The sequence below is a fragment of the Cimex lectularius genome, unplaced genomic scaffold, assembly GCF_000648675.2.
Source record: "Cimex lectularius strain Harlan isolate CLEC.00 unplaced genomic scaffold, Clec_2.1 scaffold258, whole genome shotgun sequence".
In the NCBI taxonomy this organism is placed as follows: Eukaryota; Metazoa; Arthropoda; class Insecta; order Hemiptera; family Cimicidae; genus Cimex; species Cimex lectularius.
The window spans coordinates 347,498-372,147 of record NW_019392828.1 but is presented as its reverse complement, the minus strand read 5'-3'; the positions used below and the strand labels follow the sequence as shown (position 1 = coordinate 372,147).

The 24,650-nt window shown below is 35.7% G+C and overlaps 1 protein-coding gene across 7 annotated transcripts in view; it reads right to left on the bottom strand.

The window, feature by feature from the left end:
• LOC106670319 (nucleolysin TIA-1) overlaps positions 1-24,650 on the bottom strand; it is a 387,290-nt gene that overhangs the window by 157,313 nt on the left and 205,327 nt on the right. Inside the window, exon 1 of one of the 7 annotated variants that reach the window (XM_024228479.1) lies at positions 6,399-6,767. The exons of the other annotated variants lie outside the window; for them this stretch is intronic. Coding sequence (XP_024084247.1) covers positions 6,399-6,513 — 115 coding nt within the window. The 5' untranslated portion in view covers positions 6,514-6,767. Of the gene's footprint in view, positions 1-6,398; positions 6,768-24,650 lie in introns of those variants that run through there. 7 annotated transcript variants of the gene reach the window in all.

Here is a 24,650-nt window from a genome sequence, read left to right as displayed (position 1 = left end):
GGGTTAGAGCAGGGGTGCTCAAACGGTCGATCGCGATCGACCAGTCGATCGCGAGTGCTTTTTGAGTAGATCTCGAGAAGAAAAATAAATAACTATGAGTTTTTTCATTGATATTGTAGAGAAGAACCTAACTAAACCTAACCTAAACCTTGATTAAAATAATGTATCTATATTTTGCAGAAAGCTAATGTCTATATATGCTACGGTACACCCTACCTAGGTAGGTAGGGTGTATCGTGTATGTACGACAACCCTGCATCACACACACTTGCAGCCTCTCAGAGTCGATCGTAAGTAGTCTAAAAATATTGAGGTAGATCGCCAGCAGTTCAAGTTTGAGCACCCCTGGGTTAGAGAGTAGGACTATGTTTAGTTCAATCAATTGATTGTCCGCCTCGCACAATCTTCTACGGAATTTTTCCTCTTAGACTCCTCTTTCCCCCCTTTTTCTTTTCTATCCGCCAGATAAGGAACGCCTTAGGGATTCCTTTTCTACTCATCCGTGGTGTTAATCTAGGCTTACTCTGCCCGCCCTGTTGCCAAATCCGTTCTCCCTGACTTAGATATCGTCTTTTGATTAACCCCGAAACTCAGACAAAAAGTTAAATCCTTAGCAAGGGATTCAGAAGAAGTCTAGCAATAGGATGTTAAAATTCATGGAGCTTAAACTCTTTCAGGTTTTATACACTGTTTAAATATACTGTCTATGATTTTATTGTTTAACTTTTGAGAAAAACTTGCAAGATGCTATTTGCAGAAAATAAAATAAACGTCCAGCTTTATAACAAATATATGATATAACTTATAGTATAAATGCATATTTTCAATCAATTAATCTTAAAGAAAGGTATTGGTTGAGATAAAAAAGTCAGTGTCACGAGCGGGATTCGAACTTACGACCTTCGGCTAAGACGCCGCTACTCAACCACTTGAGCTATCGTGACTTCGAACCCCTCGGACACCAACTTCCCATCTCAACTTACCTTTCGAATTTTCCAAAAAAAGGCGGGGAAAATGGAATTACTTAAAGATTAATCAATTGAATAGAATTTATGTGATCAATCGGTCCATGAAATCAAAGGATTTAATATTCATTATATTTCGTGGTCCGATTGATCAAATAACTTTTTTCAATTAATTAATCTTTTTATGTAAGGTATTGGTTGAAATGAAAAAGTTTTTGTCAGGAGTGGGATTCGAACCAACGACCTTCGGCTCAGTACGCCGCTGCTCTAACAACTTGAGCTAACGTGACTTCGATCCACTCGGGCATCTCAACCTACCTTTCGAATTTTCCAAAAATGCAGGCGTATTGAGCAAAACCCCTTTTAAAAGCACAAACCCTCCCTGCAAACAATTTTAAATTCAAATTGGTCTTCATAGACCAACGATTATTTTCACAGTATCCCTGATGATGATGAGAAGCTAAACTGTTTCTAATAGACCAACGGCAAATCTGCAAGTTTAGAGATACAATAATTATTCGAAAACACTAAACTACGCGTTCTGCACGCCGGAGACAACTACAGCAACATAGGTTTTCATATCAATTTCTATGCTACATGAAAAATATAGAATTTATATCGCACTTGATAACTAGAAACTAGCTCTTAAATGAAAATCAAATAATATAAAAAGAAATATGCAGAAATGTCTGGCCCACTCATACTGTCGTCTAATTAATTATCAAACGCCTTTTATAAACTGAAAACAGGAAGAATAGTCAGACTACAGTTATCAAATTTGAAAAACAATACTGGCTTATACGAAATATATTTTTACTTTTCTATTCATCTTTTATGAGCAGCAGGATGGCTAAAACACATACTCTTAACAGTGACAATAGCTATTTAAACGTTGGTCATGATTTGCTCAGCTCATTGTACGAACGAAACTGCCGAATAGAGAAAAAAAATCACTTACCATTAGTGAAAAACGTTCATTTGTTAGATGGTTTGCGGAATTTGTTCCATTTAGGAGACCTGGAATTGCTTATCCCTGTCCCCGGGAGTAAATTGCGGCAATAATTGCCCCAACGAGGAATTTACCCGAATCGGACAAACGGGCAGCGATGAGTGGCGGGACAATTTTTTAAAAAGGGGTTTGAAAACCCGGAATGGTTACAAAAAATTGTGCCTCATGAAGCACAGAAGAGTTGCAAATGGTCATCCGACACGAAACTTCCAATTTGTTCGAACCTTTCGTTTTTTCCCGCTCTCGTCGTGTGATCACCTGCAATGAAAAGTGGCTTTTGTACTATAATCGCTCAAGTTCTGACCACTAGTTGGATTACGAGCCATTGCTCTAACCACTTTTTTACCCCCTTGTTTGCATTTGAGAGTCATGATATTCAGCCAAATTTGCTGAAATACTATATATCATTTTTTTTATATACTTACTTTTCTATTTTTCTGCAAGGTTAAATAACTAATTATTAACAATAAAAATTAAATACCTGCTCTAATCATTTATTTACTCGTTGAAACTTAATGTTTTAAGAATCTATTTTTCAGGAAAATATATGTAGCAAAATCAAAATTGTATCATTTTGTTCGATGGCGAGTATAATTATTAAAAATGAGTCGTAATATTAACAAAAACAAAAAAATAAAACGTAAATTGTCAAGAAAGTCAGGTGGAAGATTCTTCTTGAACGAATTTGTTCTATTATTCATATTGTTGCTTTTTTCTGGCCGAATAAACGTCGGCTGTTGGAATTGAAAGTTAAAAATTATAAAATGTCATTCAGACTCGGCCCCTTCCGGTTGGATACAATATTAACGAAGTAGGAAATGTTAACTATAACAATAACGACCGCAATCGATACGTAAACTCGCTGTATCGCTTCATAATAGCATTTGCTTAGACCCTCAAAACCGCCAGACAGTGGGCTGAAGGTCTTTTGGGATTAATGGTTATCATGGGTCGAAGCTACGGATAAGTTGGGCTAATTGGCTATTTAACAGTGGTGAATTGAGGAACCACTGGCTAAGTAGCTTTAACACATAGCATCATTAACATTACAATAGACTCCTCTAATCTTTACCCTGAGGAGGAATCGTAGCATAATCGGAAACGTGGTGATAAAAATAGAACTTAAAGATTATTTGTATAATTTTTATCTAACTACGATTGCGATGAAACCAGAAATATAAAATTGGAATCATTTGGCAAGCAATGAAAAAAATTACTTTTCCACAAAATTTCATATTTTATGGCTTTCTGTTAAAAATATTTTCTGCATTAACGTACCAAACCAACGTGAAAAGACATAAATTAGAAGACATACATTTAGAATGGGCTTCGTCCACATTTTCAAAGCCCGAAAAATAAATATAATTATATAATAAATGATTATTCTTTTCATCTTAAGTCTTGGTTGAGATAAAAAGTTAGTGTAACGAGCGGGATTCGAACCCATAACCTTCGGCTAAATACGCCGCTGCTCTCAAGTGGTTACGTGAGCTATCGTGACTTCGATCCTCTCGGATATCAACTGTCCATCTCAACCTATAACCTTTCTTATTTTCCCTCCTTTTTGCCATTTTCAAATGTCAGTCAGGAGTGGATTCTCAGCGACTTATGAAGTGGCCACGGGGAGCTGTTTAGGGAAGTGATACTTCTTTTAGTTATTAAATATTAATCCATTTACGTTTTAGTGGTCAATTGACCAAGTTACTTCTTTCAATTTTTTCAATCAACACACCAAATGACTGATAGAATCCAATAATTACTCCATCTTCGTTGTTCGTTTGTCCGTTCAATAATTCGGAAACGTGGAAATTTAATTTGTCTTATTAAATTTATTTCGGATTGTCTTCATTCTATCGTGTCTCTTCGCATTTCTTTGAAGTAAAAAAATATTAACCAATTCAAACAAGAAGATGAATAATTTCAATGGAGAAGTTAATTAAGGAGAGATGCTTGGGCGAGTTATTTGTTCATTTGGCATCCGCGTTGTATACAAAAACATCCGGGGAAATTCGAGGGAAAAAATATCAGGTGTATTTCCGACTTGGAATAACAATTCTCCTTTTTTTCCTCCAAAGTTTATTGGACTCGCCCACCCTGCGTTTCCTATCGCGGTCTACAAAGGAGCTCCAGAGGCGGGAGGGGAAGAAAAGCCTTTTAATTACACTTATTATTTAAAAGAAAAGCCTTCATTGTGTCTCCCCGGCCTCGCTCCTTGGAAGGGTGCATGACAGTTTGAGTTATTGGGCGTCCTCACCAGCCCCAGGCCACCTTTATTAAAGAGACTTCAAATTGATAAGTCTCTTCCCAGCCGATCGGTCAGGAAACGAGCTTTCAAGAAAATACCATTCACGACGAAGGGGGAAAAGGGTGATTATGAACAGCACCGCTCAATATCACTGTTGATTTCCAAATGGCTCTTTTATACCTATTAGTCAATTTCCCTCCACTCGCCAAATTAAGAAACGTGGCAAAAAAAGAAGTTATTTCGGCATTTTATTATAGAGTTTGCTACTGGACAACGAATACATTAATACTATCGACTTTTTCTTAACCACTATAACAATCAAACACGGTTATCAGAAGAAAAAATAAATAAATATTATCAGATGAAATGTGCACCAAAATAATAAAAAACAAATAGTTTCTAATTTATTGTGGTCTCTTTATCCTCTCTGCTATAGGCCTATCGGATGAGTTAGGGCGTCTCGCCATCTTCAGAGATTAATCTTCGTTTTTGTTGCCAAATGTGTATTTTAAGTTTAGTTCAAAAGCATTAAACATCGTTATAATTAATTAGTTTTTAAAAATTATATAACTAGAATTTTGACTAGTGTTCACCCACTGAAGATCGAAAAAAAACAGATCAAGATGATGAGAATCGTCCACTCCCAGCCAACCACAAGAGTATATTTTGCATTGTATAAATTCACTTTTCCACATCCAAAATGTAATTGTTATATGTAAACAATATTTGTAAATCCCAGGCCATGAAGATGATCTCAATAAAGATCGAAACGTTGGCACGATAAAGAAAATGTTTTTCTGAAACCTACATCACACCAGACCGCATCTCACGATTTCTAAATAAATATCGATTAACGTTCACTAATCACCACACATTATAATTTTAATGCATTTATGTTTTAGTGATCAATTGACCAAATTACTTCTTTCAATTAATTATTCTTTTTATGGAAGGTCTTGGTTGAGATAAAAAAAGTCAACGAGGCAAACATGGCAAAAAGAGGGAAAATTCGAACGTTTGTAGGTTGAGATGGAGAGTTGGTGTTCGAGAGGATCGAAGTCACGATAGCCCAAGTGGTCGAGCCGCGGCGCATTTACACGAAGGTCGTGGGTTCGAATCCCGCTCGTGCCGCTGACTTTTTTATCTCACCTTACATACAAAGAATAATTAATTATAATTTTAATAATTATATAACCGTAAGATATTAACAAATATAACAAAAGGTTATCGAGAAGACGATTGGCAAAATATTAGGAGACAAGAAAAAATATCAAATAATATATAAGCTGTAGTCGTTTATATTGATCACTACTCCACTCTCCAAAGATAAAAATTATAAAACGTAACCCTTCATTCTTCAACACCCAAAACGTTAGAAAGTGAATAAGTGCGAATATAAATTATTATACATGTTAAATAAATTTACGTCAAATTAAAAACTATAGTGATTGAAGGTAGAATTAGGATTTTTTGCTAAGAATCCTCCCTGTTCTTTTAAACACGGTTTTTTTTATTCCCCGTATCCTGTCTTTGCAGACAACTTTATCAACCTGTCCGATAAAAGTTTAAAGTAATTAGGTGTGACTTTTCAGATAAGCCAATCTAAACAGGGCCGACTCACGTGAGATCCTTTGCGGTCTGACAAAGGGACAACTCCTGGATTTACTTGTTTGTTTACCGTGATCAAAGGGGATTTTCAACGACATCAACGCCCCAATTTCGGCTTAAACCGTGACGTTAGAATTTTGAATTTGTCGAAGTGTTCAAAGCACCTGTATAAAACAACGCGTTTGCTTCTTCTTATTATAATGAGGTTCAGCTTACATTGTTTTAATAAACTCCAATAATTTGCAAGGTTATAATCATATAGTTAAGGTAGTATTTCGAATGTCTTTAGAGGAAATGGAGTAAAATTGTGGACTCTGGATGAGTACGGTGTAAAAAAATTTGGGCTCTTTTTTATATTGTCTGTATAACTAAACTACGAAAAATGAATCGGGATATTTGTAATTGTTCGGGCTGGTCTTAATTAAAATAAAACTCAATTAAAATAAAAGAAATAACGGAGGCTTGACGAGTAAAATAAAATAAAATAAAATAAAACGGAGGCTTGACGAGTGAAACAAAATAAAAATAAAATAAAGAAAATTTACGTTGGAGTGGACTGTATGAAATATACCTTCTGGTGCGTCGTTGGAATCACCTTCGGCGTCACCGAGCTCGGATTCAACGTCGGAGAAACCTGTTGAAACTACCAGAAAGTGCGGAGGCGTAGCGAAGGAAAAGTAAAACATAAAATGAGAATACTCCTGCTGTATACGAGGGTAAAAAAAAGAAAAGAAAACGAGGTTGGACTTTGAGGAGAGACAAAAATGAGGTTAGGCGAATTGGCGAGGTCCGACCAAGCGTGTTCGGCGGTTTGTAACGTACTACTACGCGTGACGTCGACAGGGTTGACTCAATGCACCTTTAATCCCCTTCGGGTCTGATGACGAGGTGTGACACAACAAAGTTGAATAATGAAAATTTAAATACTCTTTTTATTTTTAAGAAAGAAGAAAATAAAATGTGCCCGGTGCGAACAGTAATTTATCCTTATCCTAATTATTCCAATTAAATTAACCGATATATTCTTGTTAGTTGAATAAAACAAAATAGTAAATACATAAAACATAAAACTTGTTAATCCTCATTTTTAATAATAGATTTACTTAAGAATAGTAAACATGAAGATTACTCATTTTGTAAACAAACATATTTTCTCGTCTTTTCTCCATTTTAATCCAGTTCTATTCTCTTTAATCATGGAAAGACATCATCATGAACCAGAAGTTCATATTATTGTGATAATGAGACATCGAGGTCACCGGCAAGTGGATATCGGAGAGGCAGTTGGCGTTTCTCAGAGCGTGGTGTCCTGGGCTTCGCCTGATTTCGATCCCCGAAGTGACAATAGGAGGCCTGGTAGTGTATCTCAGCGCATTACGACGCTAAGAGAGGACAGAAATATTGTTGCAAGACGGAATCATTTCCATAGTACAGATTCTAAATACAAGATGTTTTAGCAAGGCCTTTATTAACACAAACGTCTCACATCGTATGCCCCTTTGAGACGACCTGCAGCAACATCTCACCACCAGCAACTTAGGAGAATATGGTGCAGCGAGCGCCTTGAAGAGAACAACAATCGAATGCTGATATGCTCTACGTCTTCCAGGTGCCTTCGTAATTATATATAATTTAAAAAAGGAACAAAGAAAGCATGGCAGCTCATACCGCTGCGTGGTCGTGGTCTGTCGCTGTCCGGGACGCGGCGGCTTCTCCTCGTCGGTTTCCCCCGCTTGACATCCCGGATTGACGGCATGGCTGATGTGTGGTTGCACAAGGCAAAAAAAATGCTGTTATCGCGTTTCTGTCTGAATAGTAACAGTAGAAGAAACTGGAACTTTCGTTGCTTTTAAACATTTTTTACGCCATACCAGAGTCAACAAATTGAATCAATTTGATATTTTACTTGAATCAAATTTACTTTTTACAAAAGGTCTTGGTTGAGATGAAAAAGCTACTGTGTCGAGCGGGATTCGAACATACGACCTTCGGCTCATTACGCCGCTCCTCTACCACTTCAGCTATCCCGACTTCGATCCACTCGGGCACCAACTTCTCATCTCAACCTGCAACCCTCCGAATTCCCTCTTTTTGCCAAATTATATATATATATATATGGATTAATAAAATAATGACAGAAGTACTTCGCTAACAGCTCCCCTGGGCCACTTGATAAGTCGGCGATAATCGAATCGTGATTACACCATATTTGAAAATATGGCAATTCTTTTGTTCTTATTTTATAGAAAATAGCAAATATTTATGTATCATTTTTATCTGGCGGGATTAGACGAAAGATAGATAAGTTTCAGTAAAAAAATAATATATTTAGAATTTAGTTAAGATAAGTCTTCATGAAGATAAACAGGAGAAAAATGTTTACTGTTAACGAGGTTTTGCAAATGGGAGGGCAGTGTGTAAAGTTTTAATTAATTTGACCACAGAGAAAGGCAAACTCGCAAGAATATCAAAGTAACAAAGTAGGCCGTCGACTATTCCACGTTTCGCAGGTTAAAAGGGCTCTCCAAGGATTAGGGGTCTGAGAGACTCGCGGCCCCTCGGGGTTGTGAGCTTCCCTATCAAGAACCCCACGTCCCGTCCGCCCGGCCCACCCCGAAACACAACCTCACCCCCCGCGTGGTCCCGAGGGACTCCGTTTAATTCCCCCTGTTTGCCTCAGACATAAAGATGTGTAGCTCGCCCCTGTTTACTTTCTACCCTTCCTCGTATATTTCACCCTGCTCTGTTTGCACGGTGCCTGGTCCCTGTCTCTAAACACAGCCCGGCAAGGGGCGGCGGGGGTGAAAACGCATTTCACGCTCGACGACATAACTTGGGACCAAAAGCTTACGGCCTCTTTCCTTCCTCTGTCGACCTTTCTCCGGCTCTTTACTAAGCGGACCCTCGCCTGTAGTATTCGCGCTCATATCCGAGGTTAAACACACGGCTTTTACCGCGTCTGCTACGACCCGCCAAAAGCAAATATGCTCTAAAACAAAAGAACCAATGAAAACACCCGGGGCAAACTTAATTTAACAAAATACACAAAGAAGGTATTCTTCAACCATAAGGTTTTATTTCCTGTGATAGTCTATGATATGTCCCGCGTATCCTTGGATATATCTTCGTAAATCCTTAAGCGGCGAGAACTCCTCGGTTCCGTATCTCCTAGGTGCTGAATAATGCATTAGAATTCAAGAATATGCTCTACTTTCGAATACATGAATCAACTCTGCACTTCTAGAGTAACTACGAAAACAGAGAGCTCTACACGAGACTAAATTTTTATTATTCAAACTGCAATTCAAACCGTACATAATCATCCTTCCCATTGTTAAACGATCTGGGAGAAAATCTAACATTTACGTTTTACTTTCATTTCTCTTCACCATTTATTCAAATCGTAATCTAGACCACCATTCATCATGAACAACTGTATTACATAAAATTATATTTAACAAATCACCCGAAAATGTAAATAATAAATAATAGTAGAGAGAAAACTCATAACTTAGAAAATAATCAAAAAACCGATAGTTCAGTGATACTTCATTAAATGTAATCTAAACATGAAAAATCCGGTCCGTGGAGGTTTCGCTAACAGTCATCCTAACGAGAGGAAGATAAATAAATAATATAAGCTTTCCTCACTAATGAACGTACATTGGGAGATAATGAATATGATTATGGCTAATAAATATTATCCCTAAATTATTATGACATATAAATTTAGGTTTTTGTGTGAGTCAATGTGTTGGATTGAGTTCGTCGATTCGATCGTCTTGCATCGTCACCGTCTATGTTGCAACTAGGGCTAACGCGCCTCGCATCATCACTACTGTAGTGCAAACACTAAACCTTTAGTAACGTAATGTCTTGTACACAAACACGCACGCGCGCACAGAGAGATAGAAAGATAGATAGATAGATAGATAGATAGATAGATAGATAGATAGATAGATAGATAGAGAGAGAGAGAGAGAGAGAGAGAGAGAGAGAGAGAGTGAGACGAGAGAACGTGAGAGAGAGAGAGAGAGAGAGAGAGTANTATATATATATATACACACATATACATTTTTCGCTCATAGCTAAACAAAGTATTTTCGCAATTTAACAATTAACAATTTTCAGTAATTGAATTATTTGCCAGAATTATATGGATTCTAGTAGTCAAGGACAGTTCAATAGTAGCATGTTGCCATTCCCTTTAGAAACTTTAGATTTGAGTGCAGTGAGAGTAAAGCGTTTCCAAGTGGATGGAGGTGGACGACTGGGCTAACAACGGTTGACGTGTAGGACCGGCAAAAAGAATACTCTTTGTGTGCTCCGGGGAAGAATCGGACGGGGCAAATTGGCTCCAACAAGGATTCCCGTGCGTGCTCCTGTGGAGGCAAAGGGTCGCGTTGTATTGAGCCCTGTGTGGCCTCTCTTTGGAATCGGGGGTGAAGGGATGAAAGGAGGGCGGGATCCCATCAAATTGGGTGTGAGTTAGGGTCGGAAGTTAGAAACGAACTGTCACAGTAGGATCGTGAGTTCACAGCTCACTCATTACGTTATTATGGCGATGTTTTTTTTATATTTTTTATATATAATTATCTCAGCGAGGCGGTACCCGAATGAATTTTTTACGCCCGGGAAATAATTGATCTTTTATTTTTTATTACGGTGCATAAGACTTTCATTAAGGGAGGGGGCGAATGAAACGTACTTTCATAAAACCACGGGATTGGCGGATTTTCTTTTTATTGTTCACCTTCCTTACAACCTCGGGAAAAAATCTATTCCGTTGCTCGTTGAAATCCTTGAACCATGAGAAAACTCCCCTTCTCGAGTCTTAAAAGGGCGGAGGGGCCAAAATTAGGGCGACCTCTTTCTAGAGATAAGCCCTTTACAGAGTAATTAGCCAGCGTGGTTTCCATTTTTTTTACGGTTTGCCGCATTGAAAATATTTTATAACCTCTCCCCTAACCGTAACGCACCTGAATCTATAAATTCTTCATTTGCATATCGATTTAAAGATAGCGTGAAGCATAAAACTAGCGTTTCATTTTGAGAAACAAAATTTGACTAGGAAAAATCAGTATAGAGGAACGGAAAATTTAGAAGAAAAGCGGATTATTATGTAAGACACCTTTAGCTGCTTCAGCAGCCTAAAAACCTCTAGGGGACTTAGTAAATCCTAAGCTTTACTTACGCATATCCTCTTTGAACGTTATCTTTCAGAGAAGAGAAAATCTGTTGAGTGTGAAAATCAAGCCTACAAAACTTACAAAATCCGATTGGCATAAAATACATATTTTGATATTATCTGTATAGCAATGTCATATGATCATAGTATAAACTCTATTTATCATCATTACGCCATTTATTAGTTATATTAACTGTTTTGCACTGATTTCGTTTTATATTCATCATACATCGCAAATTAAATTACTTGTTATATTGAGGACGAAGTAGTCTTTGTGTTTGTAAACTTAAATTTAAAACCTTTTCACTTTAACGAGTCAATATTCTTAACAGATTATGCTTTTGGATTATTTAGGGTCTACTCAGTTATTCAAAGTTCCCGCATTGTACAGCGAAACTCACTTCGAGCCAATTCTCAGCTGATTCATAAGCGATGAAAATGTCCGATTGGTATAAAAAGGCAAAATAAATCAATTCGATGAACGATTACTACCGGAACATTTTGAACTTTTGGAATTCTTTCATTATTGGAATTATTCTTGGATTATGGAATTATTTCAATTATTCGTTTTATTTCTACTTCAGATCTAATAATATCACTTTCAAAATTAAAATACAAAAATGCCCCGGGAATAGATCAGAAGCTATGAATTTCTTAAAAATGCACCTCAAGAGTTTGACAGCCTGTTCCGATTGTTTAATAATGTTTATGCGACAGGAAATATACCAGCTAATTGTAAAGAGTACTTAATTTACCGATGAAACTAGATTATCGACCTGCTGGATACAAGAAGTCTTTTCAGAGGATCTACGGAAGAGGTCAAAACAGAGAAAACTTCCTTACGGTTTTTGGCGGGGTTTTGGACAGTTTTATACTGTCATCTTCAGGGCCTGTTTTATTATCATATAAACAAACAATTAAAACATGAAAAAACAATAATTCCAATAATAATTGAATATCTTACTTTAAAAGCTTAATAGGAAATTAAAAACATGGTGTTTTGGGCACAGAAGTACATTATGTCTTTTGGGGCTCAGCATCTAAACATTAATTTAAATTGAATACATTAATAATTAAAAATTATAGCTAAAATTACAGTAAAAATAAAAATTAAAAACGTGGTCGAGAAAGGTTACCTCATATAAGTCTAAAGCTCGGCGAAAACGGTAAGGAAGTTTTCTCTGTTTTGACCTCTTCCGTAGATCCTCTGAAAATACTTCTAGTACTTAATTTACGTTAAGAAGGGGGATGCCACCAGTTCAAACATCTATAGAGGATTATCCTTTTTAAACTGCTTTAGTAAGGTCTTTTTTTACTTTTGCTCAGCAGGAATTTATCAAAGAAAACGACATCTTGAGCGAATTTCAATCAGGTTTTAAGAAAGGGTATTCTACCATAGACTTTATATTTGTTTTGGTCAATATTGTTGAACATCGGCTGCTTTGGGAAAAAAACGCCTTCTGTGTAGATTTCCAAGCTGCATTTGATTAAGGTGACCGTAATGATAAATTCTTTAAGCTTCACTATTACCGGCTCTCTTCTAGATTTGTTAGTACACTTAGAAATTTATACCTGGAATCTAAAGCCTGTACATCGTCCCCTGAAGAAAGATCTGACTTTTTTTAAGTAAAGCGCGGTGTTAGGCAAGGATGTCTTTTAAGCCCTATCCTGTTTTCCTTGTATATAAACGATCTTGTAGATGTGCTGACCAAAGAGTAAGGATTAGCGGAGGTGAAGTTAAAACCCAGAAGATCTTCAAATAAAAATTGACAAGCTAGAATCATACTGCGAACTTTGGAGATTGAAGGTCAACTTGGAGAAATTAACCATTTTGGTATTTCACAATGGAGGTAGACTTCGTGATGAAAGCTGGAAATACAAGAAAAAATGGTCACAGCAGTTATTGAGTACGCGCATTTGATAGTCGCCCTAACCTCTAAGATGTCCTTCAGAAAACATATAGATGAAAAAGGAAAAAATGCTGCAATGTTTGCATTGAGTACCTTCTCGAGTAGAGCTATCACGTATTCGTAAGTTATTATAAGTTCTAAGTTTACAAGTGTTTAAGTCAGTTTCTCGATTGATTCTCTGTACGCTTCCAAGGTTGTCAACATTTCCCAGGATAAATATAGAGGTGGATAAGGTTCAATGGTTTTTTTATTCGCAAATTACTTTACCTGCCCTGTTACTCTCCTACTTGTATAATGATGTTCGAAACTGAGCTAGATCCAATGTATGTTTTCATTTTAAATTCTCACTTTAAATACATATCGAGAGTTTTATGTTTACCATCCCACAGGCTACGAAGATCATGGCGTGTGTATGGAAAAAAAGGCTATTTTCGGCATTTGAATGGAAGGCACTAGCTCGTAAACATTATGTTTCCAACACTATCCTCGACCCTAATTTTGATTTTTGTGACACTCGTGTATATAAAAACAATCTCCATTTTTTTAGTTATAACGGTTAGAGAATCACTCGTAGAATAGTTTGTGGCAAGATCCATGATATTCCAACATTACACAATATACAAGGAATTAAATCCGAATGTAAAGTGTGCAAGCTTGACTGGAAAAAATAAACAAAATTTAGATCCTCGATCCATCAGATGGTTGGTGAGATTAAGGGGCGAGTTGCTTAACTTGAACGACAAACCGCTACAAAGCTTCTGAACAAGAAGAATGCCGTCAGTGTAACTTGTAAGCAAAGGAGGACATTTTCCATTTTATAGCTGTTTGTCCTATTAATTCTGAATATAGATTTTGGTTCTTCTATATGTAATCACAATAAAAGAATTTTTAAATTTGTTGAATGGATCCAATTGGATATATAGGAAGAATTGATTGAATGATAACATTGTTTTCTTCTATTATTCCACGTTATTATTATTTTCAGTTCCTTTTTATTTTAATGTGTATTCATATTTCCTTTCTTACTTTTATTCTTGTTTATCATTATTTCTTTTAGTTAATCCATTTTTATTATCCAATATGCATTTAACTAATTAATTATATTAATTTCTATTTAGTTATTTATTTTATTTCAGAAAATTAACACTTTTGTGAACCGTTTACAATAATTTGTAATCAGAGAGAAGGTTTGTATTATATTTTGCAGTGTATAAGATTATTTATTTATTTTATTTATATATTTTACTTTATTCCATTATTATAATTATGATCATAATTATTATCATGTTCTCATAATATCTAATTATATATATTATCATCATTATTGCTATGTTCTCACCACGTTCCAGCAGACGAAGTATACATGACGTATTGTTTACTTTTTATTGAGTACATTTATGTTCACCTTATTATAATATTGCTTATAAATTGAATAAACTTCATTACATTATTATTATTAAATCCATTAGAGTTCGTGGTCCGATTGACCAAATAACTTCTTTCAATTAATTAAACTTTATGTAAGGTATTGGTTGAGATAATTCCACTCGGACATCAACTTCCCATCTCAACCCACCTTTCGAATTTTCCCTCCTTTTGCCATTTTTCAATGGGAGATTTTTGCTGGAAGTTGGTGTCCGAGTTGATCGAATTCACGACGGCTCAAATGGTAGAGCAGCAGCGGCGTATTGAGCCGAAGGTCGTGGGTTCGAATCGCGTTCGTCACGCTGACTTTTTATCTCTACCAGTACCTTACATAAAGATTATTATTATTATTACAAGGTCTTAGTTCAGATTAAAAAGTATCGCGAACGGAATTTGTACTCGAAGCTTTAGCCGAAGGTCGTGGGTTGGAATCCCGCAAGTGGTACAAACTTTTTCATCTCGATCAAGTCCTTAGATAGAACAATTAATTGAAATTATTATTAATGGCGCTTTTGATAATCAAATGTCAAGGTTTTGTGATAATTGTATAACTCAACGATCCCCTTCGATGAAATCCCCGTCGACCCGAAGTATACAACTTTATTCTCCGTCTAAATTACCGGTCTCCCTTCCATTGTGGAGAGAATGGAGTATTAACCCTGGGGGGGCTGCAGTTTGGCACATTGCCACAACCCTATGAATCACCCTCTCATACAGTCCACCTATTCTACAGGGCAGTCCGGTTTCCAAAGTCGTCTTTATGTATATGTATATATANTTTTTTAAATCTATTACCGAATGTGAAATAATGTGTTTAGATGGCATTCTGGAATAGCAGTGCACACTTTCCGGTTCAAACCAAGTCGGTAACAATTCTACGTTTTACTTCGGTACATGATGAAATACATGAGCCGGAAATGAAAAGAAATGACGCAAAACGAGTTTTGACTATTAGCTAGGAACAATTTGGCAGCGATATTGCAAATTGAGTTCGTTACACAACCCTTGTCTCTGAACGAATGTTAAAATATAAACCAGAAAACCTGAAATTAAGCCCGGAGGTGGAGCGTTGTATACTTCTTATCTAGTCAACTTATTACTCCTTTTTCCGAGAACAGGCTGAACTGATACCATCTGGGTTCATTAAATTGATAACAGAAAAATCGTTAAGTGTTGAAATTGGATGGCCTCGAGTAAGGCGAACTGTCGACAGAATTTCCGCCAAATTTATCCTCTTTGGTTTGGCTATCTCAATTATAATTAAAGAGCAAAACGAAAAGAAGAAAGTATATAGTAATAATTGGCTTATTTCTAAATTATTTATAAATATTTATAGAGATAAAGTTTATTAAAATAATTTATCTGTTTGAAGATTTTTAAGCAGTAATAATCGTTTTAATCAAATTAATCAGATTTACTCGACGTACTTGAGTGAGGATTAAATCAAAAGGCTTTTAGCTATGTTTAGCCAACTTTAATTGAGTGATAACTTGCTATTTGTTAGAATGGTTACAACATTCCAAGAATATTTTGTATGTTATAGTATTTATTTCGAGGAATTGCTGAGGGGGTATTGATATGAGAGTTATAGAGAAGAGGAGGGAGGGAGAGCGAGGGAGAGAGAGGGAGAGGGGTAGAGAGAGAGGGGGGGAGCGGGAGAAATAAAGAAAGAAAGAGGAAGAAAGAGATTAACAGAAAGAAAGAAAGAGAAAGAGAAAGAAGGGGTAGAGAGAGAGGGGGGGAGCGGGAGAAATAAAGAAAGAAAGAGGAAGAAAGAGATTAACAGAAAGAAAGAAAGAGAAAGAGAAAGAGAAAGAGAAAGAGAGAGAGAGAGAGAGAGAGAGAGAGAGAGTAACAGAAAAAGAGAGGAAGAGGGGTAGAGAGAGAGAAGAGAGAGGGAGAGGGGAGAGGGACAGAGAGAGAGAGAGAGAGGGAGGGAGCGGGAGAAAGAAAGAAAGAGGAAGAAAGAGATTAACAGAAAGAAAGAAAGAGAGAGAGAGTAACAGAAAAAGAGAGGAAGAGAGAAGTTGTAATAGAAAGAAAATGAAAAGAGAAAGAGACAGAAACAGAAGACTGAAGGACGGATAGAGGACAGAGTGTGAGTGAGTGAAAGAGAACAGAAACAAATAGGAAGAGGCAGAGAGAAACAGAATGAAAGAGGAAAGGACAACAAGAGAAAGAAAATGGAAGAGAGAGAGAGCGAGAAAGAGGAAGCTCTTTGCCTTGACAATTATTTTTTCTCTTTCATTCACTCACACTCTCTCCCCTCTCCGTTCCTCATCCTTCTGTTTCTCTCTCTTACTTTTTCTATTTCCTTTCTGTTACAACTTCTCTCTTCCTCTCTTTTTCTGCTACTCTCTCTCTCTCTCTCTCTTCCTCTTTCTTTTGTTACTCTCTCTCTCACACACACACTCTCTTCGTCTTTCTTTCTGAGAGACGAAATCTCTGATAGAAACCATAAAACGAAAATAGTTGAATACCTGATTTTTTTTGTTTATGTTGGTCAAGAGACAAAATCTAGAAATGTGTCTTAACACGTGAAAGATTAAATGAAAATCAATCAGTGGGAAAACCCTGTTCTAAAATAAATACAGCGAGTCATTTTTAGAAAGTTTTAATTTACTAACTCACAGAGCTGGTATCGTGTCATATTTTGCTAATTAGACTAGATTCAATTGAAATTCTCATCGTTTCAATTCGTTATTGAAAGGGAAGCTTTGTTTCAATGAAGAGGAAAATATAATTATTTGTCCACCGAATGACATGCCCCATTTGTCAATTTTACTGGCAAACTTGCCGAAAGGAATGTAAAAAAGGAGGTTTGGGGTTGAGAATGATTAAGTTGTAAACCAAGGAAAAACAATGGTTCATTTGAATACAAAAGGTTTTGTGAGACGGCCCGAGAAAGGAGAAGGAAGGCCGAGATTCAATAGAAATTTAGCGCTGGAAGCTGATTCTGTTAGGAGATTGAGGGGGTGAGGTGAAAGCGTTGACCGTGCTCGGACAGGGTGACAATGGCCGCCGGGAAGGGCGAGGGAGGGTGAGAACAAAGATTGTACGAGCCATTATCCCACCCTCTTCTTCACCTTGAGGGATAGAAGTTACGGCGAAGGGTAGACAGTTTCTGCGGGGGTGGGCCCTCTTCCCTTGTAAATCATAAGAGACAATGGTCCGTCTTGGCGGAAGCACTTCCGGTGACCCTGGCACATAAACACGCTACCCTCCAACTCCAGTTTCCGGTCACCAGAGAGAAGCTAATTTCAAATGTTAATCGGGACAGAGATCAAGTTTCTCGCCAAACTCTCATTTCCATAAAGACGTTAAAATTCAATGTTGTAATTTTCCCAATACAAATTTTGAAACAATCGATTTTCGTTCTATCAATGTTGATTTTATTAACAACAGTTTAATGTTTAGTAACACTAATATGGGAGGGCACTAATATAAATCCTTATTGTAAAGTTAAGCTTCGGATTTAGGGCTACCTATATGAGTAATGAAAAATCATGTAGGAATATATAAGCGTCCTGTTAAATTTTGTAAAATAAAACATAAACACACTTTCTCTCTCCTATGTAGCTCTATCTCACCTAACTCTATATTTTTTTCTCTCTCTCTCTCTCTCTCTCTCTCTCTCCCTCTCCCTCTCTTTCTCCCTCTCTCACTCACACACTCTCTCTCTCTCTCTCTCTCTCTCTCTCTCTCTCTTTTGCCCTCACTTGTACACTCACTCGACTAATTTTTAGGTCGAAGGTATTTTTGGTTAGTTCAGTTAAGCTACAATTTTATTGTAACAGTTTTATTTTTTGTAGGCTTCTCTTTGAGTTCAAGTTGTAGTTTGTGATAATTACCTACTTTCTAATTAGATTTAAATTTCAATTTGCTTATAAATTTGTTGTCAATTCGATTTTTTTACGTGACGCGTCCAATTACTTAGTTCAAGCGTCTCTCTCTCTTCTTAAAATACTTTTATTATATGTTTAAAGAATAGGAACGAGAGTGAGAGAAAGAAAGAGAGAGAGAGGAAGAGAGAGGAAAGGGAGAGAGGAAGAGAGAGGATACGAGGAGAGAGGAGAGGAAAGAGAGGAAAAGGAGAGTGAGGAGAGGGAGAAAAAGAGGAGAGGGAGAGAAAGAGGAGAGGGAGAGAGAGGAAACGGTGAGAGAGCAGAGGGAATGATGAGAGGAAAAGAGAGATGAGGAAGAGAGAGGAGAGGGTGAGGGAGGGAGAGAGAGGAGAGTGATAGTGAGGAGAGTGATACTGAGGAAGCAATTCGTAGAAAATTCGAGGTTAACATAACTTGCCATATTTTAAAAACAAATCAAGGAGAAGAATATCATATGCCTGTTAATCGTTTATAAAGATTTAAAAGTATGGCATATTTACACAAAGACCTTTCAATGGTATGTTTATAAATTAAATAAAATTATTAATTTCGCAATGAATTGAATTGAAATTTTTCATTTTTTGCAAAATTAAAATTTTGCATGTTTCATAAAGTTTACTCTGTTCTCCTTTTTTTCCAGAAATTTCAGTGAAATATGTTTAATTTTTTAGAGATCGTTGGAGATTGATAACTGTGTTATTTGATATTAGTTTGCATCTTTGAGATCTACGTAGTGTTTTGATGAATTAATTAACATTTTGACTATAAATCCTTTTTTAAATTTAAAGGGAGATAGGTACACGGAAAGATGGATAGATAAATATGGATACATGGATAGATAAAGAGAAAGAGAGAGAGTGAGATTATATGTACTATCATTTTCTACTAACAAAACGTGTCATTTTTCTTAATTTATTATAAAGTTTTTATCTTTAACAGAAATATTTAAACTTTTATACAATAAACAACGACTTTACATGATATAAACTGAGTGTTTATATTTATACTCTGGAAACTCTCATCCTCGATACTCGAACCAAAGATGTTAGTAGATTTTTAAAAGCAATTAAAATAATTCGAATCGTATTGGATAAATCCGATGAACAGATAAGTAAATACAATGCCATCCCCTCAAAACAACAGATGAATTTAATGAATGAAAGTTTAATTTTGAACTAATCAATATCAATTCAACATTGATTTAACAAGAATATCCCTTAGATTTTCTGGTGATATTTTTCTGAAAAGTCTTACTTATCGAAGATTATTTCAAAAATATAAAAAAATATTTAGTACTGGCATTTTGAATTATAAATACATATGGTAGATAATTTACTGGAAACTTTTATTATTCGAAAAAGAGAAAACAGATAAAGCTGAAAACTAGTCCATATTAGTATGTTTATTTATCAATGGAGATAAATTTTGTCCGCTTGTTTAGGCTTCTCGGGTCGTAGACCCAAGCGGTCGTGGGTTCGTTTCCCCCGCGCTTATGGACTATCCGACAACTACCCTAAGAATATGCCATTGTTAACAAGTGCTAGGTTGGCTATTATAGTAGACATGACGTCATTAAAACAATAAGCAAAATAAGTTTAAAAAATGTATGTAATTGTACTTTCTGTATTGACAATGCTCAAAGCACTTTTTTGTACTTTATATTCTTATTCTTGACAGTTTCTCATTGTGATAACACGATGAGAGTAATGTTATAATGGTAATTTTTCTCTTTGTAGAGTTAAAACTGCAGCAAGACTTTACGTGCCAAAGCATGGTGTAGAATTTCAACCTTTTAAGATCTACATTATATCGAAGTATGGAATTTTTGTATCCAAAAAAAAACTAGTACGACTGCTTATTTTATTATCTTAAGCTATATCAAATGTACTAGATTTTTTTTTATGAAATGGAATAAAACTTGAAACTGAAAAAAAAATTAATATTGAATTGTGTCATTTAAGCCCTCTAAACGGAGGAGGGGCCGTTATGTTTTATTTTAAAACTTTTAACGACTCTAATCTAGTTTTGTTTTATCGCCTCCAAAGTTTTTACGGTTTGAATAGAATTTCATATCTCCACTTTAATTTTTGTTTTTACAGCCGAGTCCTGTTTCTTTTCAGCCCAAACGGGGCATTTATGGCCACCTGCGTACATCAGAGGGGAGGCGACCGCCTCTAAGAGCCATTACGCGATAAAAATATGGAACTGATTCCATATTGTATTTATTATATTTTCATAACTTAATGTCTTAACGTAAAGAAATGGGAAAAATTTCGTACAGTTTTTACTTTACAAAAATTAACCTGTCTATCAATCTAATGTCGTTGCTCAGAGCACATTCCCCAATTTTCATAAGTTTAATTTGATTGTCATTAAATAGGGGTATTCACGATGTTTGTAAGATAGACTCGAATAGAGAAATGTACAGGTAGATCGTGAAGGCCCCCTTCTTTTCTTAGCATGTTAAACGTTAATTTTTCCGCAATGCTGCGCGTGGCGATTGCTAGAACCAGAAATAAAGCTATAACAATCCTTGAATGCTTGTTGTTGTTTATTTTGGTTTTCTTTTGTGTGTGTAAGATGCCAGAAGTTAATAAAAACGAACATTAATCAACTATTTCATTCAAAATGCTCTTGTGCACTCCAAAAATACTAACACGCATCAATTCGTACCGACATAGCTAACTTGAATCCTAACGTCTAACTGCCTACAACTTTTTAGGATAAGGGATGTATCTTTTATGAATGAGAGTATAAGGACAGGTCAAAAATTAACAAAAGAAATGTATTGGTCTAATTAATGCGTATTTAAAAATAAAAATACGTGTGAACAAAAAACAGCTGTTAAATTCATGGCTGCCATGTTGGTTACCTACGCCCTAACGGATAGCAATGTGACTAGATTTTCACCTAACATCTAACATTGGCCCTGGCCTGTTAGATCGAGCAATGTTAACTAGCCGATTTTTACAAGTCGAGATCATCATTTTTCTGGATCTAACGGGACCTAACAGAGTTATAGGGTTAAAGAGCGTGAATACCCCTAATATTTACAAATTGAATTATAAATAGTAATAATTATAAGTAGTAATAAATTATAAATGTAATATATGTTTTTTTTTAATGAAAGTTTTCGCAAAAGAAATAAAACGTTCACAGTGCTTTTCTAACGCATCCGTGCTAGCACCTCGTCGGGAGTGAGAGATGCAATGAACCGATTCCTCGGCCGTAAAAGCTTTAACAGTGGTCAAAATTGAGGCCAAACGAGTTAAAAAGCTCTTTAATCCGACAGAAGGGTGTTTTCTCTCTTTTCCCAATCTAATTGTAAAGAGAGCGTGGTAAATCAAATGATCATTGGATGATCATAGTTAGTAATTGTTTTCTCAAGGCAAAACAACAACTAGTTTTATTCTGAATTCCTGGATCTCAGTTGCTTAAGGTTTGACCATGTATTAACAATTTAACCTTAATTGACTATCCACTCTATTTAGCGGTCTACTGACCAAATTATTACTTTCAATTAATTAATATTTTTATGTAAGGTTTTTGGTTGAAATGAAAAAGTTAGTGTCACAAGAATCATATCCTTATTACACGACATTTGAAAAATAACACTTTTGTTGCATATATTGGCTCTCAATAAGTTAGTTTGTTTGCTCTAATTATAATGGTGGTCAATGAATGACTGTAAGGGTACTAATTTCTTTGTTATAGTAACTGACAACATACAAACCTACCAAACAAGCATTAATATCCGTATTTTAAGTTTTACTAAGATTATTTTTGACCCAAATAAATGTGCTTTCCTCCTGGTGTGAGAGCTAATTGGTTATTTAAAACTCAAAATGAATTATTGCAATAAACACTGTTAAAAGAAATATGAAAAGACAATATTGTAATTAATACTGTTATTAAAATAAAAGAAACGAAACTAAATTCGCGATCACTCTGGATGAAGGAGTGTGCTAAAGAAAAAAGCAAATTGAGTTGTTATTGTCAAGCATTTTTGCCACACCTGAGTTTGCTTTTTTGTTCAGGACCATACTTTGATCTTGAGTGTTCTTGAGTGAAAGTGATATTTCTAAAATAGAAAACTAAAATAATTCGAAAATTAGTTCCTTAGATTTCGTGGTCCGATTGACCAAATATCTTTCAATTAATTGATCTATATGTGAGGTATGGGTTGAGATATTTTTTTTATCTCACCACATACCTTACATAAAGATTAATAAATGGAAATATGCTATTTGGTCAATCGGACCACAAAATCTAATGGATTTAATACGCAAATTGAAGTATATCTTCACTAAAGCTCTCCGTGGCCATTTCATTTGTCCCCGAGAATCAAAAAGATTACACATTTGAAAAATGACAAAAAAGGGGGGAAAATTCAAAAAGGTAGGTTGAGATGGGAAATTGGTGTCCGAGTGTATGACAGTTACGATAGCTCAAGTGGTAGAGCAGCGGCGTATTTTCCCGAAGGTCGTGGGTTCAAATACCGCTCGTGACCGTAACTTTTTCATTCCACCAAAAATCTTACATTAAATGACTATATCCATCAAAAAGGGTAATATTCTCAGCATAATTTATATTTCAAATGTTATTTTTCACAGTTCGATGTTTTGTAAATGAAAAAACTTCAAATATTGTAGAGTTGGAAGTATTTTCCAATATTTTTATTTAAATGAATTTTGAGAATTGTGTTAGTGGGTAGGTCCACAGAGCGAAATTAGGAAGACTATGTGGAAATTGGCAATTGCTTATTTAGCAAGTCCCAGACAATCAAACCAACTGAACTTATTGGTAAATTAGGATTAGCCGGCATGTTATAAGTACAAAACAGTACAATAAACTTTAAAACACGCAATTTACTTACACATATTTATTACATAAATAATGAAAAACAAAATTATCAAATAAGATCATTTTAAAAATTTTATTTATAAAATTTCTTAAGCTTCTATTTACAAATGCCTGAGCCAATTTGTGTTTTCTGTTGTTCTTGGAAGTAATTTTTCTGAGAACACTTAAATCTGAAAGGAGTATATATTTTGTAAAGACCTAAATAAAGCAACAGACATATGTCAAGAAATTCGTGAATCTTGACGTTAAACAACTCCAATAAGTTCCTCTCACGGGCTGGTTTTGCCATCGATTTGAAGACTGGAAAGAGAAATACATAGTTGAAGCAAACAGCTTAAGGGGCCCTCCCGTCTTCCAATATCCTTCCGACATCTAGAGTTTGGGGAGGCCGACAAGGATAAGCTCCTTTTCCAATCAACCCTCCGTCCTTCGTAAAACACTACTGCGCCCCGACTATCCTTAAGGCAAGCGATCCTCTAACCATTAATGGGGCCGTTAAGGGCAGCTTTAACCTTTGGGACTAAACGAGTACAAATAACTTTAGGGATAAACGGCCAAATCCCAAATGACTTCCACGATTCTTTCCTCTGACCCAGTTGACCATTAAACGATAAATGTAGCATCGACGTCTGATAATAATCGGACTATGATAGAGGATCTTTCATTATTAATTACGTAAACAAATTGAACTAATGTGAAAGTTTTTAAACAAAGAAGGCTGCGACATATTTTAAAACTAATTTCTTAATACAATTAATTAAGGTTTTTAGTTGAGATGATAATTGTAATGATTTAATTGGTCAAGCGGACCACGAAATTAGTGAATTTAATAATTTCATAAGTCTAATTTAAATGGAATATATATACTTAACACTTTGCTCTCAACAGTAAAAATCTGGTTAACATACCTGAAACAAAAGAAAAAGAACATTATTCATGTTGGCAAATGAAAGGTGCAAATTACCTTAATTAAAATAAATAAAATTTTAATTTTTATTCAAAACGACCGGATCTATTGAAGATGAGAGGGTTACCTATTACTCAAAAGTGGTACTGCCAATTAATTAGGTTGGTACTGGCTGTTAGCCTGGGAGTCGGTAAAACATGTTAAACCAATTTGCACATGATCCCTTCACGCGTCTGGCAACTTTCAAAAGTTTTTAAGTGCAACACACTAGTTAAATATCGCTTGGCTCCTTTCTTTACAGAAGGACAGTTGGAAAATTGACTGACAAAAGGATTATCGCAGGTGGAAAAGTTGGAAAATTTAAATTATCTGGTTGTTGCTAGGTCTTGAACAAATATAATGTTGCAATCGGTGTGGTTTGTGATATTAGATAAAGATTTTTTTTTGCAAATTTATGGATTTTTTTCCCTCCACCTCCCCGCCGTTGAGGGAGACCCCATACCAGCGAATTTATGGATTGTAGATTGTCATTCTAGTTGAATGATCTTATGGATGATGAGATTTGGATGAACATCAAAACTCAAGTCCGTATTGATTTCAATATTGATGTAGTTTGATCATTTTCGATTTGTTTACCATTCAAACG